The sequence below is a fragment of the Branchiostoma floridae genome, chromosome 5 (genome assembly GCF_000003815.2).
Source record: "Branchiostoma floridae strain S238N-H82 chromosome 5, Bfl_VNyyK, whole genome shotgun sequence".
Taxonomy (NCBI): Eukaryota; Metazoa; Chordata; class Leptocardii; order Amphioxiformes; family Branchiostomatidae; genus Branchiostoma; species Branchiostoma floridae.
The window spans coordinates 23,809,693-23,828,342 of NC_049983.1; the positions used below are offsets into that span (position 1 = coordinate 23,809,693).

At 42.5% G+C, this 18,650-nt stretch overlaps 1 protein-coding gene and 1 long non-coding RNA gene across 2 annotated transcripts in view; one reads left to right on the top strand and one right to left on the bottom strand.

Annotated features, from left to right (window-relative positions):
- Positions 1–1,616: 1,616 nt before the first annotated feature.
- The window catches only part of LOC118416325 (death-associated protein kinase dapk-1-like), a 75,595-nt gene continuing 58,561 nt past the window's right edge, over positions 1,617–18,650 (top strand). The window contains exons 1-9 of the mRNA XM_035821416.1: positions 1,617–1,736; positions 2,277–2,333; positions 2,544–2,687; positions 2,916–3,155; positions 4,551–4,650; positions 5,736–5,899; positions 6,688–6,876; positions 7,678–8,479; positions 8,603–8,722. Of these exons, the coding sequence (XP_035677309.1) occupies positions 1,617–1,736; positions 2,277–2,333; positions 2,544–2,687; positions 2,916–3,155; positions 4,551–4,650; positions 5,736–5,899; positions 6,688–6,876; positions 7,678–8,479; positions 8,603–8,722 (1,936 nt within the window). The remainder of the gene's footprint in view (positions 1,737–2,276; positions 2,334–2,543; positions 2,688–2,915; positions 3,156–4,550; positions 4,651–5,735; positions 5,900–6,687; positions 6,877–7,677; positions 8,480–8,602; positions 8,723–18,650) is intronic.
- On the bottom strand, positions 13,878–17,671 carry LOC118416599. The gene is made up of 4 exons (XR_004831227.1): positions 17,639–17,671; positions 15,822–15,875; positions 15,077–15,184; positions 13,878–14,681 (listed from the first exon to the last, which is right to left on the bottom strand). It is a non-coding gene; the product is annotated as an uncharacterized LOC118416599 (long non-coding RNA).

An 18,650-nucleotide genomic window follows, 5' to 3' on the forward strand; every position in this document is an offset into this window, starting at 1 on the left:
TCTCGATCTCAGTAGTTCAGTTCCGTAGTTTTAAAATTCACAACTTAGTTTAGTCTCTGCACCACTTAGATATTAGCCTTCTTTTAGCCTTTTCCCCAAGTCTCTCGATTGTTTTGTATGACTAGCATAGCCCTTCATGTGCAGTCAGAGCTAGAAGTTGCACCTTGTCACAGCATTCAGCTCTGCTCAGGTCCCAGATTGACGGGCGAGAGAGATAAACTGTAGTTTTCCTCCAAACTGTCATCGTCATCGAGAGCCTACCTGTTTTATAGCCATCTCGTGGCCTGTTATCGTTAGTGTTAAGGTCGCTCTGTACGTCGAGCAGTACCTCGTTTAGCGCTCAACTGTATTTTACCATGAATTGTACTATTTTAACGAGAGCCTCAACATTTTACGGCCACTTCCCGGGCCCTGTAATTGTCATTCGTTAAGTTCGTTATGTACGTCAAAGGCTACCTTTTCTGTACTAGTTCGTTTACGCCTAGCGTTCTAGGCTAGGCCTGTGACATCCTGTGTTTGTACGAGATTGTACACGAAACAGCATACAAGACTGAGTAAAGATGTCACTCGCCCAATACGACTCCTGGTGATTGACTGAGTGTGAACAATTTGGAGGGCACACTGAGTTGCTAATTTGTTCTGGAGCTGATGTTATGACGAAGGATGGAATAATTAGTTTAACTTATTTTTAAATGGACCTTATTAGATTCAGATATATGGATGTAATTGTCGTCTTCTGTAATGTTACATTGAAGTTTACACAAGAAGAATGCATCATGTAACAATAACACTGACTCAAAAACAACATGGATAATCTAAACTCATTAACTCAATAAACTCTGAATAGTTGTTATCAAGTTGGGCATTGGCAATGTTATGTCATTAACAGGACTACTTACCATGTCCGTCCTGCACAGGACCAGTCCACTCCCCTGCATAAAGCTGCTGCTGGGGGCCACACCGGGACTTGTGAACTTCTGATTCGTTCTGGTGCAGATGTCAGAGCCACAGATGAGGTCACCGTGACATATATTTGTATAGAATAAACATGTTGATACATATTATTTTACAGCGTAATTCGTGCAATTATCCGGGTGGAGCAACAATGCAAGTTATCCAGCTGGAGGCAACTATCAGGGATTTTAAGATTCCGTGCAATTAACAGAAGTGTGCCTTAATCAAGCACCGCTGTGAGTCTATACTGGTTTCTTTAGCTGCCAAGTGGACACCAAAAATATAAAATTTACTGTGTAAGCCTTATTTCTAGACAAACATCAAAGCTAGTCCAACTGTGAGGAAGAAATTTCAATTTGTAGATTAAAAATACTTACATTGAAGGGACTTTGTTTTAATTAGACATTTTGAAAACCATTAAAGAAAAGACTCATAGACTCATTTATCAGCTCCATTTCAAATATGGACCCCACATTTAAACTCTATGGACCTAATATTTGTCTGCTGTGATTTTACAATGAAGCATACATGTAACAATCACACTCACTCAAAATCTACATGGATAATCTAAACTGAATAACTCAATAAAATGTAAATACATTATTAAGTTGGGCATTGGCAATGTTATGTCATTAACATTACTATATACTTCAAGTCTTACAATGTCCATCCACACCACACAGGACCAGTCCACACCCCTCCATTATGCTGCTGCTAGGGGGAACACCGGGACTTGTGAAGTTCTGATTCGTGCTGGAGCCGATGTCACAGCCACAGATAAGGTGATATATATTTTTTTCAAACTAACACGTGAATACATGTTATCAAATGCAAAGTTGCAGTGTTGGTGAAGTTACGTTATCCGTTGATACATGGCGTAAATTACCATAAGGCTGATACGAGAGGGATGTTCGCCAGGCCTCCATCTGGGTGAATCACCAACACCAGACAGAATGGTTTGCACCGTTGCACACCGGGACATGCCCCTACTTTTTTTTTTCGAAAGGTGTGGTGGGCTCTTGCACGTGCGTGATGTGTGGCTCTTCTCAAATACGGGACATCCATTTAACGTCCTATCAGAGGGACAGCCCTAGCCAAAATTACTTATTATTACCTGAGTCAAGTCATGAAAGTCGTGAGCCCAATGCATCACAGATTACTCCACCCAATCACACATTTTTCACAAGATACATTGCTATAATTTTTGCTTACTTAAGTTTGTTTCTTGGCAAGCTGATTTGTTGCCTGCTCCAGTCTGGATAGACTATGTTTTGGTTTGTAACAGCAAGATATCAAATGCATCTTTCATGTTAACTTTACAGGAGGGGAAGACTCCATTGGATTATGCAAGGGATCCGGAGATTCTACGGCACTGGAAGGTAAACCACTTAGTAGCCCGAAACACTTATCCATTGGTACAATGATTTGATGCCTCTATCTGGTGCACTCTGATTACTGACAGCAGGATAATAGTAGGTGTGGCTTAGTGTGCACAGGATGTTGCATGTATTTACTACCAGCTACCCTGTTGCTTTTTGGGAAGACTGTGATATGCTATTCATGATAAAACATTATTTCTGTTCTCTCAGAACCTGGACAAACAGGTGAAACAAGAGAAGTCTTACCACGAGCTGCTGCAGATGTCAGGGGGAGTGAAGGTCAACAGGTTTAAGGTGTTTGTGGGAGGGAATGAGACAAATGGGAAGTCTACTCTGAAACAAAGTCTCACAAAGGCACGTTACATATTCTTTATCATGATTGTTCAAATCCTATAATTAAAGAGAAACACATGCCATATTCTATCATTAACAGTTTAACAGTTACTGTTGCTCTGAACTATAACTTGTTGATTTATTGATTTATTTAGTAATATTCATTTTTATGATAATATTCATACTTGTCTTATCATTTTCATACCAATTGTATATACCAATAATTACGACCTTATTTTAACACACTAGGGCCTGCTGTCTGCAGTGATGCAAAGACTCTCCCTAAGGTCGGGGGACGCACCTTACAATCGTACCCCAGGGGTGGATATTGGAACATTCCAAGTACCGGGGGTGGGGGAGGTCAGCGTGTGGGACTTCGCTGGGCAGGCGGAGTACGCGGTGACCCACAATATGTTCATGGATTCAGAAAACACCGTCTTCATTGTGCTGTACAACATCAAGGACGACAAAAAAAACCAACAAAATCAGGTTCAGATATACTTTTTTTTTGTATGAAATGGGACTGGGACATTTTCATATTATTTATCTGTTGTGTGGCAGCTGTATCTGTTCAGCATCAGAATTGGTCAATTATTGGCCTACCGATGACACAAGCCTGCTAATTAAGGGTTAATGACCCACCCCAAGGTGTATATCGTGTCATAACGCCTGGTCCTTTGCTATAACCACTGAATAAAACCACCTCGTTCGAAAATTTGGTGGTTATAGCAAAGGACCTGGCGTTATGACACCATGTACACCGAGGAACAGGTGGGTCATTAATGTTATTATCATATAGCCTACCCAAACTTGCAAACTCCTGTATGATGCATAGATCCCTTTGTACGATACGTGTAAATGCCTTTGTCGAATTTCTGAAAATTCAAATTAAATTTTGTTCTTTGGTACATACATTTGTAAGGAGATTACAGATTGCATTTTTAAACCAAAATATCCACAGAAAATATTCGAATCGAAACATTACAGTCTTTGGCTGTTTAGAAAAACAAAACCCATTAGCCATTTCCTCTGCAGTCTGTACTTATTCCCTCTGCTCTGGCATATGTTTCGCTTCTTTTGATTGGCCATATACCTTACTTTCTTGTGTGTGTCGGTGCCGGTGCCGGTGTTGATGCAAATCGACACCGGCGCCAGTGTCGATTCATTCTGACCAATCAGAGGAGCGATACACATCAGCCTGGCCAGAATCTATGTTTTACGGCGTCATAACCAACATGGAACGGGGCCTACTGATTGTCCGCGGCGCCTGGCTATATGATAATGTAGCTGACATATCGACAAATGATATGCTAGATGTAGGCCATGTGTAATGAAGGAATGTGGAACTGGTGTCGAAAATGATCACAGACGCACAAGATCTGCCGTGGCCGAGAACCGATCTTTATTCTTCACTGTCACATCCTCTCTCTCTGTCCCAACTCTCTGAACTGAACCTCTCATCCCTGGTGTTCCTTCTTTTTATCTCTTAGCTGGGTGCTGACGTAAACAAAACAAATTCTTCCCACATGTACTTGACAGGTCATTAATTAACTGTGATCGCCCCTTTGTTCTTCCTTATCTGATCTACTGGTCAGCTAAAATACAAGATGTTTATCTGTTTCTGTTAATTTCTGAGAAACCTTCCCAAGAATCATTTTAAACAGATGTTGTCAATATGGGCTCTATTACACATGCATGCACTTCTAGCACTCAGTGTCTTATGTTTTTTGCAAGCCATTATTGTCAGCCCTATTTGACCTCCCTCTGCTATTTGCAAAATATCTTACAAGGAAAGGCACAGAAATAGATGATATTTATTTCTAGTTTAAATGGTCTAGATATTACAACATATTCTGACCCATTAATCTTAATCCTGCTGCACAGGTTCACTGGTGGTTGTGTTTCATCAAGTCCTGCAACCCGAACCGGCAGCCTGACGTCATCTTGGTAGCTAGCCATGCGGACAAGGTTGAGCCAGCCACAGGTAAGAATAGCAGAACAGAGTAGTTGTTAACTATTTATTCAACATGACAAAATACATATTGTAAATCTTACAGTATGAGTATAGAGATATTTGCAGTGCTTACTTTCTCCTCTGAAGTCTTAATTTCTATCATAAGACCTCAGATGCACTTGACCACTTTGACTTGAATGTAATTTGTTATGACTGACGTGTATACTTCTTACTATTACTTGTCAATGAAACATTCACTCTGATACGTTTGTGAAGATTATACATCCAGGAATATAATGAATAGATGAAAGTTGAATCTCTACTTCTGGATAAATCAAATTTAATTCAGACGTTTCAAACGACCTCCGTCGTTCTTCTTCAGTGAAATAAAAATAAAAGTTTACAACTCTGCGGAATAAGGAATACTTCTTACGTTCTAAATAAACAAAAAAGGTAACGGCTAAGGTGTTCTAAAGTAAACATGGTAGGTAACTACAGAGGTGTTCTAAACAGTGTTCTAAATAAACAAAAAGGTAACTGACAAAGGTTCTGTGATACATTCTAGCAAAATAAGAAAGGCTAACAAGTGATATAACGTACATTCGTTTTCTTTAGATAACACAGACATTTTAGACAGAGAACCACGTTGGTTTGAAAGGGGGGTTAAGGAAGCCATTTACGAGCGCATTTATCGTCCATCTCTCAATCGAAAGGGGGGGCTGAGAACTGACCTTTCCAGTGCTTGGAATGATGTTTTAAAGTAAATGATGGTTTTATTGATATATAGACACTTATTATCATTATATCCCTTGTTAGCCTTTCTTATTTTGCTAGAATGTATCACAGAACCTTTGTCAGTTACCTTTTTGTTTATTTAGAACACTGTTTAGAACACCTCTGTAGTTACCTACCATGTTTACTTTAGAACACCTTAGCCGTTACCTTTTTTGTTTATTTAGAACGTAAGAAGTATTCCTTATTCCGCAGAGTTGTAAACTTTTATTTTTATTTCACTGAAGAAGAACGACGGAGGTCGTTTGAAACGTCTGAATTAAATTTGATTTATCCAGAAGTAGAGATTCAACTTTCATCTATTCATTCACTCTGATATACAGGACACCTCCAAGCGGCCCTTGTTGTTCAGACGATGAAAGCAGAGTTCAAAGACCACCTCCGTATCGCAGATGAAGTGATCCTGATGGACTGTAGGAAGACTTGGACACCTGAGATGGACCAACTCAAAACTCTTCTGGTCAAGATAGGAGAGGAAATGCTGCAAGTGAGGATAGAAAGTTGCAACTTATATTGTATTGTGCGTTACAGTAAGTGATGGTCTAATGAACAAAACAAGGGAAATTCTTTGGCCGTAAGAACTGTGGGAGCAAGATATCACTTAATATTTTAATATTTTGATACAGCAGTGTGCTGTATCATCCCTCAGTCTGCCTGTCTCTGTCTATCTCGCTGTTTTTCTGTTTTTATCTTGAAGTTCCTAAAGACTAATGCAACTCTAACTGACATGCCCTTCCCCAGATTTGAACCATTTTATTCCAACACGTATTCCAACATGAAAGAAACGTTTTCAAAATCTAATACCCACTAATAGTAGTTTTGTAACAAAGTTTTACTATCTTTTAAACATAATTTGTTCTTTCATGATAGAATTATTTGTTACATTTTGGGTCAGTGGGCTGGAAAAATAGCATTTCACACGTAAATTGTGTACAGGGACACATGCATGGCCGTCGTGCATTGCTAGCTGAGCACAAAAGAGCTGCCAGTGTCTAGGAGTGTTGATATCTGGAGTATACAGAAGCAGACAGGTGGGCCAGATGGCATACTTTTATGGGGGCAATAACCCAAATGTACCAGCTGGAAAATGTTGCAACATTTTGTAAATTCCAATATAGTGAAAGAATCACATTGTACCCACCATGGCTGACCTCGTGCCCAAAAGTTGCCATTTCTTTTAAATATTCAGTTAAAAATTAGTACAAATATCATCTAAAACAACTTGAAGTGGACACTACCCTTGTCATGTACCACTTGCTGTTCACAAAACAATAGCACCAACGCGACATGCCCCGGCTATGTGCAAAGATCATGGAGCACCTACCAAAGTGGTGTAAGAAGACTAGTCCGAAGTTCCCCGTGATGATGTGGCCTGACTACGTGAGAGAAGCCAGGAAGCTTGACAGACTTGTGACTGAAGACTTTCTCAAGAAATCTTCAAGATTCTTGCACCATCTGGCAGAGGTGAAATATTTAATATCAAATACAATTCAATGACCAACATTTTAAACCCCATCATAACTAGGGATTGGTACCGGTACAGAAAATCCAGGTCCAGAGGAACAGGTCTAGCCTCTGTCAGGCTTCGCGGATCGATGGCCTGATAATGAAATTGGACATGATAAAGAGTCAATAGTATGGGCGGCCGGCCAGAGTAGTTATTTCCTCACCCCTGATCCGTGGAGCCTGGTAGAGGCTAGAGCCGGACGTGAACCTGGAGCTGATTTTTTTGTGAAAACTCGTGAATGAGTGATACTCAAAACAATAGTCAATTTTGCTACAAAGGATTCTGTTTGATTGCGTACCCAAAATCTACGGAAATTTTAAAATGACTTAATTTTCGCTGTTATCTTAAACCTGTTTGACTGTAGAAATTTGGTAAAAACCTGTGATTATCTCGCTCTTGCTGTTTTCTTGGACTGGTAAGCCCAAAACACGTGAAAATCCCTGCTGGTATAATATATTCATTTTTTCAAATCGGTCGAAAATCCCATTCAAAAACAGTTTTGTACCGGTGCCCACCCCTAATCATTAATTGTAATTATTTTTATATAATTAATTATTAATTATACCCTTCATTTAGGCAGTGTACTAACTTAGTTTTAGGTAAATGTAAGTTATAGATAAATAAATATCAGCGCATCAGGTAATGCTAACTTTGTAGGGTAACTGTAAACTCAACCATTTTATCTACATGTAGTACCAAACATGAAAAGAAGCACCATAACATAATTGCATTAGACAGTCCATTTATTCTCAACGCAGGTTCTGTTAATCAGTCTGGCAACCTCTGACCCCATCATTGTCCTGAAGCCCAACTGGCTTGGCACAGACGTCTTCGGCAAAGTCATGGCACCTGACTTCTTTGACAAACACCTAAACAGAACAAGTGAAGACTACGTCACCAAGGCTGAGATCGAGCGTGTGTTCCAAGATGTTGCTGACGTCGATCTTGTGATCGCCCTGCTGCAAGAGTTCCAGCTCTGCCACACCTTTGACGAAGAGACCTACATCATCCCAGGGCTGCTGAAACAAAACATGCCCGACAAGGTGTGGAAACCGACGACAGAACAAAAGGTGGTCTACTTCGGGAAGCAAGTCCAGTGTGCGGACAAAACCGATATGTTCTCATCTGGGTTCTTCCCCCAAGTGCAGACCCGCCTGATGAGGCAGCTGAAGTATCGCCCGTCGCTCTGGAGAGATGGCGCCAAGTGTGTGGACAGGGATGTGGAAGGTCTGATCAAACTCTCTCCGGACGGCCGTGCAGTCAGCATCTGTGTGCGGAGTGTGCAGGGTGACAAGGTGCAGTGTGGCAAGATGCTGCAGAAGCTGAAGAACATCATCGCTGATGTGCTCTATGAGTGCAGCCCAGGAACAGGAACAGTAGAGAGGGTGCTCAGTGCTCGTGCACTAAAAGAGCACAGGGAGGAATTCTACTCCTATGGCATGGAGGAGATCAGCGAGGCAATAGCAAAAGGCGTTCCAGTTGCCCATCCAATACTTAAGTTCACAGAAGAGGTCAGCAAACTGTTGAGTAGGGATGAGGATCCAGAGCTTGAGGGCTCAGGTATGTCTTATTCAATTGTTAAAATAAATGTAACGATACTCACAGTTTTACGTGCAAGAAGATATTGATGATCAGCACACGAGGTATAATTGTGCATTTTGGCATCTGTTTTTTGTCCCCTAGGTGCAGCAGCACCGCCCAGCGGAGGTGGAGAGCAAGACAGTCATTCAAAGTCACAGACCTCTCATCAGATTACCACAGCTCCACATGGAAGCAGAACCAAAGCTCCTATGAGTCTTCAAGGTAATCATATGGATGTATGACTAATGACGTACATGTATCTATAGCAGATGGCAGAACAGTTATATGAGGGAAATAAGTATACTGTCGACATAAACTGTTTTAATATCTTCTTTGTACTTTTCCTTAAAATTTACAGTGTTTGAAACCAGTAAATTATTAGGGTGTGATCAGTCAACAGACACTGTGTATTAATGTAAGTTCAGATTTCTACAGATAGCCAACATCTGTTCATTACTATCTGTAAGCATTTATATACATATCTCCAAGTACATGTATGTATGTCTTTAATTTTCTCGCAGAATAATAAAATTCTTTGTTATCAGTCTTTGTTTTCACCTTCCTTCAGGTCTTAAAGTACCGATAGTGTTGCTGATCAACGACGAGTATGGGACCTCCAAGGGGGGGATTTCTACTATCAACTGTCAGGTAGGCCAAATGCTGTTCGAAGCAAACGCAGTCGTGTACTGCACAGCCCTGCTTGTGCCGAAACAAGACCAGGAGGCAGCCGATAGAGACGGTGTTCAGCTGATTGGGCCAGATCTTATGGGTAAGACCGAGCCAACTTTAGATTGGCTGACCTTCTACCACAGTGTCCACTTTCCAGACCTCCCCAAAGACGTCACCTGCATCATCGGCCACGCAGACATCACAGATACGGCGGCACGAAACATCTGGGATCAACGGTACCCACAGGCAGACCTTGTGACGATCAACCACGTCCTACCCGAGGATACAGATTACTACAAGGGAGGTCGGAAGGCCATGAAGGCTGGAGAGAAAGTGGCGGACATGCTGGATAAGTCTAATAATGCAAAGGCAGCTTTCTCAGTGGGTAAACGGATTTACGATGACTTTGACACCAAGTACAAAGGAGAGAAGAAACCACAGAGCCACCACATCTTCCTCCCAAAGCCATCCAAGATGTTCCTGGCCATCGATGTGAAACCCGAAGGAGAGCAGAAAGTTGTCCTGTCCATCGGCAGAGTGCGGAAGGTGGAGAAGCTGAAAGGTCATGACCTCATAGCTCTGACCATGAGAGAAGTGGTGAAGGTGATCAAGAACGCCCGGTGGTGCGTGCGCGGCATCAACGAAGGTGACTTCGAGGCGATCAAGAAGATCCTAGAGAAAAGTGGCTACCTGAATCCAATCCTCCGGCCGTACGGGACACAGGAGGACATTAGGAGCGACATGATTAAAGCCCATCTGGTCCTGATGCCGTCCCGCTCTGAACCGTTTGGGCTGGTCGGCCTGGAGGCCATCGCGGCGGGCATCCCCGTCCTCATTTCCGACAAGACCGGCCTGGCAGAGATGATCCTCGACCTGATCGAACAAGGGAAGCTCCACCCGGACCACAAACGTGTCATCGTCGAGACAAATGTAAACGACACCGATCCAGCGGGAGACGTAAGTAGGTGGGCAGACAGGATCGTGGACATCCTCAAGAACACTGACTCGGAGTTCGAGAAAGCTGCCCAGTTCAAGCGGGAGCTGGTGGAGTCCAGGTACTGGGAGGAATCCCAACGCACCTTCCTGCAGGCCTGTGGCATCCCGGCAGAGCAGTAGAGGTGTACCAAAGTCCTCCAAGATATTCCTGGTCACCAATGTGAGACCTAGGGTATAGCAGAGGGTCGTCCTGTCCATCGACAGGGTAAGGAAGGTGTCAAAGCTGAAAGTTCATGACCTCGCCGCACAGGCCATGGGGGAAGTAGGAGAGAGGATCAAGTACGTCCGGCTGCGCGTGCGCGGCATCAGTGAAGATGATGTCGAGACAAGCAAGAAGATCCTGGAAGACAACCTGAACAGCGACAAGCTCAACCCCACCCTTCTACCTTACGGAACACAGGAGGAGGTAAGGAAAGACATGATGACAGCCCACCTGGTCCTGATGCCGTCCCGCTTTGAGCCGTTCGGACTGGTCGGCCTGGAGGCCATTGCCGCTGGCATCCCCGTCCTCATCTCTGACAAGACCGGCCTTGCAGAGTTGATCCTCGACCTGATCAAAAATGGGGATCTCAGCGCAGAGCACAGGAACGTCATCGTGGAGACGAACGTGAATGACTCCGATCTTGCGGGAGACGTAAGGAGATGGGCAAGCAAGATCGTGGACATCCTCGAGAACAGTGACTCGGAGTTCGAGAAAGCTGCCCGGCTCAAGCGGGAGCTGGTGGAGTCCCGGTACTGGGAGGAATCCCACCTCACTTTCCTGCAGGCCTGCGGCATCCCGGCCGGAGCAACAGGTCAGTAAGGTCAAGGGGCAACGGTGGCTGCGCTGAACAAAGAAATGGCCATGAAAAATTTCAGTTGAATTGACCATTTTGTACAATAAAGGATTGTTTTTGTCAGGACAATTTTTAAATTTCTCTCATTCCCTTACTTTCTGCTCAAATGTGAAAAATCGAGATTGTAAGGTTTGGATTTATATCATTTACTTGTATCAAACTGGTGGCCAGTGTGTAAATGCGGCAACTCTAAAGTTGCTACTGTGTCATATGGTGGTAACTTGCAAGTATATAAGTCTACAGATGCAGTGACTCTAAAGTTGCTACTCCAGCTTTGTAGGCAGATAGGCTTATCTTAGGTCTCCTGTAATGATAGGACACAGTCATTGTCTTATAGACATAAGATGTGAACAATTTTACAAGTAATTTTGGATTGCATGCCTCCTTAACATGCAAAAGAAGATGATTATAAGTGAGCTCAATGGGCATAGCAAAGCACATGTAAATGATACAGTTGTATGATGCTAAATTATCTGCTGTTTTGTACATAGTGAAGGACTGCTGATAGTTGACATCTTTATTCAATCATCTGTATGTAAATGCTTTTTGCATTTTATAACGTTAAATATTTTTGTAGATAGAAAATGATTGTTAATAGTTAAAGTGATCTTTATCTGTGCCATGTGAATATGTATATAAGTTGTGTAGAATCTGATGTACTACTAGTAGTTCTCCCAAAGACAGAGATGTAATGGCCAATTGATTTTGGTATTGTTCACAGAAGCCTGTAACAGTTTGTTTTCATTATTCACGCTAACGATTCGTACCAGTGCAAAGATAATGAATGGTTGTTCACCATAATTTCTAGATATGATTTAAATGTAATGTTCCAGTGCTACTGCAATATTATTATGGTTTTTGCTATCTGAAAGAAGCACATTAGACAAAGGGGTAGCGTGTCACATTTCTGTCCGTTCTTGCAATGAAGGAGAACTGTTTCAATAAACATCAGAACTGAAACTTTGGCTTGGTCTGTGATCACTGTAAAATACACAGCCATCAGTCTGAGTTACAGTCACACTAACAGTACCTCCCCTAGTGCTGAATTGCAGTCACACTGACAGTGCTGTCCCTAGTGCTGAATTGCAGTATCACTATCGTCACTGGTGCTGAACTGCAGTCACACCAACAGCACCGTCCCTGGTGCTGAATTGCAGTCACAATAACAGCACCGTCCCTGATGCTGAATTGCAGTCACACCAACAGTACCGTCCATGGTGCTGAATTACAGTCACAATAACAGCACCGTCCATGGTGCTGAATTGCAGTCACACTAACAGTACCGTCCCTGATGCTGAATTGCAGTCACACCAACAGTACCGTCCATGGTGCAGAATCGCAGTCATACTAACAGTACCGTCCATGGTGCTGAATTGCAGTCACACTAACAGCACCGTCCCTGGTGCTGAATTGCAGTCACACTAACAGTACCGTCCCTCGTGCTAAATTACAGTCACATTAACAGTACCGTCCCTGATGCTGAATTGCAGTCCCACTAACAGTGCCGTCCTAGGTGCAGAATTGCAGTCACACAAAAAGTACCGACCCTGCTGCTGAATTGCAGTTACAGTAACGGTACCGTCCCTGGTGCAGAATTGCAGTGACGCTAACAATACCGTCCCTGGTGCTAAATTACAGTCACACTAACAGTACGATCCATGGTGCTGAATTGCATACACACTAACAATACCGTCCCCCGTGCTGAATTGCAGTCACGCTAACAGTACCGTCCCTGGTGCTGAATTGCAGTTACACTAACAGTACCGTCCGTGGTGCTGAATTGCACTCACACTAACAGTACCGTCCCTGGTGCTGAATTGCAGTCACACTAACAATACTGTCCCTGGTGCTGAATTGTGGTCACACTAACAGTACCGGTCCTGGTGCTGAATTACAGTCACACTAACAGTACCGTCCCTAGTGCTGAATTGCAGTCACACGAACAGTACCACACCTGGTGCTGAATTGCAGTTACACTATCAGTACCGTCCCTGGTGCTGAATTGCAGTCACACTAACAGTACCGTGCCTGGTGCTGAATTGCAGTCACACTAACAGTACTGTCCCTGGTGCGCAGTACCGTCCCTGGTGCTGAATTGCAGTCACAATAACAGTACCGTACCTGGTGTTGAATTGCAGTCACACTAACAGTACCGTCCCTGGTGCTGAATTGCAGTCACACTAACAGTACCGTCCCTGGTGCTGAATTGCAGTCACACTAACAGTACCGTCCCTGGTGCTAAATTGTAGTCACAAAAATAGTACTGTCCCTGGTGCTGAATTGCAGTCACACTAACGGTACCGTCCCTGGTGCTGAATTGCAGTCACATTAACAGTACCGTCCCTGGTGTTGACTTGCAGTCACACTAACAGTACCGTCCCTGGTGCTGGATTGCATTCACACTAACAGTACCGTCCCTGGTGCGGAATTGCAGTCACACTAACAGTACCGTCCCTGGTGCTGAATTGCAGTCACACTAACAGTACCGTCCCTGGTGTTGAATTGCAGTCACACTAACAGTACCATCCCTGGTGCTGGATTGCAGTCACACTAACAGTACCGTCCCTGGTGTTGAATTGCAGTCACACTAAGAGAACTGTCCCTGGTGCGGAATTGCAGTCACACTAACAGTACCGTCCCTGGTGTTGAATTGCAGTCACACTAAGTACCGTCCCTGGTGCTGAATTGCAGTCACACTAACAGTACCGTCCCTGATGCTGAATTGCAGTCACACTAACACTGCCGTCCCTGATGCTGAATTGCAGTAACAAATTACAAACATATAGAGTACGGTCTAGGGGAATATCCAGCACCCTTCTATCATACAGGATAAGACACATCATGGGCATTTGTATATATATTTGACAACCAGACAATGGGGGTCATCATGCATCTTTATAAAGAAACGCTACTTATAACCAGTAATCTAGATATTTTCACATCGATTTTTACTTCTCACAGCGATATGTATGACAGACTGTATACTGGAAGTCAAACTTCACTTGCTGCAACTCATAGAGGATGACAAATGATCAGATGATGATAGATATTTTCAGGGGACACTACATTTCACCTACACAGTACGCCAATCCAAAAGGTTGATTGATTTACGTACAGTTTACAGTAAATGTTATGGTGAGTCAAATTTTATTCTGCACATCATTACATTTTTTATTAAAGAAAATGCAAAATACACACACAGTGATACCGTACTCAAGCTAAAATCTTATGTTAACGCCTAATGGCACCGCTAACAAAATACAATCAATAATACACACAAGAATATTATAATAACAGAATATCTATTGATTATGAAACGCGTTTCGTTACCAACAAATACAAATAGTTATATGTAATACCTGAGCATTAGTTGTAGAGTAAAGGTGAACCCTAATCAACAAATGTATTGTAGCTGTTTCTGATAAGGCATTTATATCAAGAGTTGAGATATTCAATTTTTTGAGTCTGTCAAATAGAAGTTAACGTCGGCTAGTATAGTTTGGGCAGTGCAATAGTAAGTGGGAAATGCTTTCGCTTTTATCATTACATTGTTAATCCTAAACAAATAATTGAAACCAAAAGTCAAGTTTGATCGTGATTCTCCCATGGCGTATTCTCTGCCTTCTTTTCGCAGTCACTGGCAGACAACCATCAGCAGTTCCCTGTACGCGCACGGTTGGCTGCAATCAAAGAGTAAGCTTATAAATAAATTTGCATGGTAGAGGTTATTTGCTTTGATTTTATTTCACAAAAATCTGCAAAAAACATGACATTGAGATATAGGACCTTTACTGTATATATCTATGAACATTATATGTATTCACTGTTACTGGCTGGAATTAAACAATATATTAAGAATTTATTTGATATTTATGTCATTTTTACCCAGGGTGGCCCACTTAGTGAGTGATTTACACTACTTTGCAATGGGCCCCGCATTACATAGATTGAAATGAAACATGCACATATGGTGACATACAAACAGAAAATTAACGTACAATAAATTGCTCATGCATTTGTGATGACTGTGACCTTACACACTTGCAAATCAAAATATCCATTTAGAAGAGCTCACCTTTTTTCTTGCGATGCCAATTTGACGTAGTCACAACAACAACAATAATAACGACAATGACACCACTCAGACCTCCTATAATCCCTCCGATTTGCGCGCCTGAAGGTCCTACAAATAAACGGAAAATAGAGTTTCAAAAACATAGAACACGTGACTCAGTGAGCAGTGGATCATAGGTTCCAGGAAGTCACCGAGTCACGTGTTCTATCTGTTTAACGTGACATCACGACAGCAGTGGATTGTTCATTCTTTGACAAAGACAGATGCTGTGCCGTCGAAAATTTGGGTGAGTGCAATTTTTGTGTTGGAAATTACAGTTCAACTATTCCGAGAATGATTTCTACCAACACAGATGAACTTTCAAGTTAAGTTGATTTCATGTTAGTAATTTACCTGGTGAGTGGTGACCCTATATACCTCTGATACATATAGAATACAACACGTATTCCGTATTACCCAATTGCAAGGTGATACGCCTTTCGAACCTGTGCGATACGGAAGTTATGGCCCGGTCCGGAACACCCGTATTGAACTATTGAACGTTCTCGCGTCACCGGTATGACATAAATGACAATATGGTTGTAGGTTGATAAGAGTATTCAATCTTCATACATTTGATAGCAATATCAGCAAACAACATCAGCTAATTTGTGCAGATAGTTTCAATAGTTTGAAATAAAATAAAAGCCGAATTCTTTAAATTTGTGTCTGGGTCAGGATAGAAACGTTCAACACTCTTACCCACCTGAACTTGGAGGAGCAGTCGACACAGGAGGTGGTGTTGTTGTACCGTTAGGAGCTGGAATAGATATGTTTAACAGCGTTATCGTATTTATAATAATTGCTTGATTAAGTATCTATATCTATATAGCCGATATAGCCGCCTTTCGGCGTAACACATCAGCTTCGCCCTTCGCTGAGTAAGATTGATTATCATACTGGTGTTGTTGTACCGTTTGGAGCTGGAATAGATATGTTTAACAGCGTTATCGTATTATAATAATTGCTTGATATTAAGCATCTGTATCTATATCTATATAGCCGATATAACCGCCCTTCGGCGTAACACACCAGCTTCGCCCTTCGCTGAGAAAGATTGATTATCATACTGGTGTTGTTGTACCATTAGGAGCTGGAATAGATATGCTTAACAGCGTTATAATGATTCTAATGATTGCTTACAAAACGTCAGACAAAAAAGTAAGATTGATTCTCATACTGGAACAATGTAATACCTGAAAACATCGTCTAAAATACAAATTAATCATTACTTTGGTTTTGGTTTGGTTTTGTTTGATACAGATCTCCATTAGTGACTAATATGTCACTTATTAATTCTTCCTTGGAGTCATTGGGATTTTTAGAGAATCACCAACTCTAGAAGGAATGATTTGCACCATCGCACACCGCACCATCGCATGTGTGGTGGGTTCTTTAACGTGCATGGGGTGTGTCTGCTCTCCAAACACGGGACCTCCATTTAACGTCCTATCCGAGGGACAGCCCTAGCCGAAGCTAGGTACTCATTTTAACCTGAGTAATATCAATCTAAATCAAATACTTAACAAAATCCTCTGTGAGGGTCAAGTAAGGAAAGCCGTGTAAAGTGCCTTTTCCAAGGGCGCAAGATCGGCGACACGGCAAGATTCGAATTCGAGACCTCTCGGTCCCGAGCCAAACAAATTTGCGTAATGCAGAACAAAAGATACGCCCCAATGCCCTGAGAGAATCGCCTCGGTTCCATTACGACCTAGAGGTCGTGTGCCCGTATTCTTTCTGTCTCTACTTTCTTGTGTTTCTTACACAGTTCCATGACTATAATCTCACCTGTTCCTGATGTAAAAGACGTTGCATACTTGTATAAACACTAGATTATATTGCATTGTTTGCAGTCTCGATTAATTAAGAAATAAACACTAAATACGATTACTAATATGTCATCAACCTGGCTTCCAAGTCTTTAACTTCTATGGTATTCAAATCCCCACACCTGGAAATAGCACAGATGGCTTTCGGATACCTTTGAGGTGACAAAAAAAAGGTTGGCTGTCAACGGAAGCTTCGTTTAAATCAGAGCTTCAATTGATCACGTTATGACATGAGTGATTCCTACGTTTGTTTGGACCTTTGTTTTGTTTTTTCATGAGAGCTCAAATCGGCCTGCAGGCCGCTTTTCATTGAGGTCATACGTTATACGTTAATTCAACTTCGTCATCTTCGTCGATCGTGACATTTTTTCTCTCCTGCGATTTTCACAAACGCCAACACTTGTACAGAACCGAGTGTACTTTACGGCAATCTTCTCTTTCCGCCACAAGAAAATGTAATTTGAGTTGTACGAGTGTAACAGCGGGCGGTTAAGTACCGCCTACCGTCCTTGCCAAGGAGCTCTGAGCTTTTGTGGCGACATCGGTAGCGTGCTTGATTTGTAATGTTTAATTTGGCAATGTTTGTTTCTTTCTTTTCCTCCTCGCTCCTCTGAATTTCTACACGACCTCGCCCAGAGTACCTTTCATATGCTGCCGCAAAGTTATCGTACCGTACTACGAAGACTAAACTCACCGATAGTCATAGAGAACGCCAGCTGCAGCATCAGCACCAATTCATAACTGCTGTCACAAGAAGTGGGTGGGTGGAACGACACGCGGCGGCCATTTTTGCTCGTCTTCTCGGAGTCAGTAGTCCTGTTTGTCAGCAAACTCGGTCGGTAGTTCCTTCAGCTGTGCGTGGATTCACCTGGCAGTATCCGGATGGCCTGGAAGAGTTTGCGCGGTTCTTATATAACCACGGCAAGCACGACCGGTAGGACGTTTACACTCAAAAACACCACGCCCATGAGTCAACAAGCCACGCCCCCGTTCGTCTAAACGTGCACTTTGACGGGCGGTTGCCATGGCGACGCGTCTCATCCTACCGTTCTGTGACAGGTTGTTTCCATAACGACGCGCGGATCGTGTTTCGCCAAACACCCAAATATGTCTACTTCATATAGGATTGTCTTGAATCATTATTTGCGTCCTTACTTTAAGGGATAATGAAGAAGATACCATTCTTCCGTTTGATAGATTTTTTTTAACAATTCATTTAAAGTTAAGGTCTCATTCGTGTATTGCTCGAAATAGATCCGAGCCAAAAAATAAACGGCTGCATGGACGCGTGATTTTAGCGGTGAGAAAGTCCGGGATCCCTTTCAGCCAGCCGAACTGATCTCAAAAGTTAGATTGGTGAAAGTTTGTATAGAAATTAGTAGGCAAAGTTTGGCAGCTGCGATCTAGGTCGGATTTCCCAAGGGTTTTATCAAGATAAAACCGCATTGAGTTAATTTAGATTAAATGTGCTCAACATTGCTAGAAGCAAAACTACGAAAACCTCGCCCTCCTTTTTCAGCACTGGAACCCAGTGCTGAAGATGGCGTTCAGCACTGGATTTCCAGTGCTGACGAATATTCAGCACTGGAAACCGAGTGCTGAGAGATCGGGATACTCCGAGATATACAGTTATTTGGAATTACGATACGTCCTTTGCTCTACTACTAAAACTTAAGACATTGCAGGATTATAAACGTCACCTATCG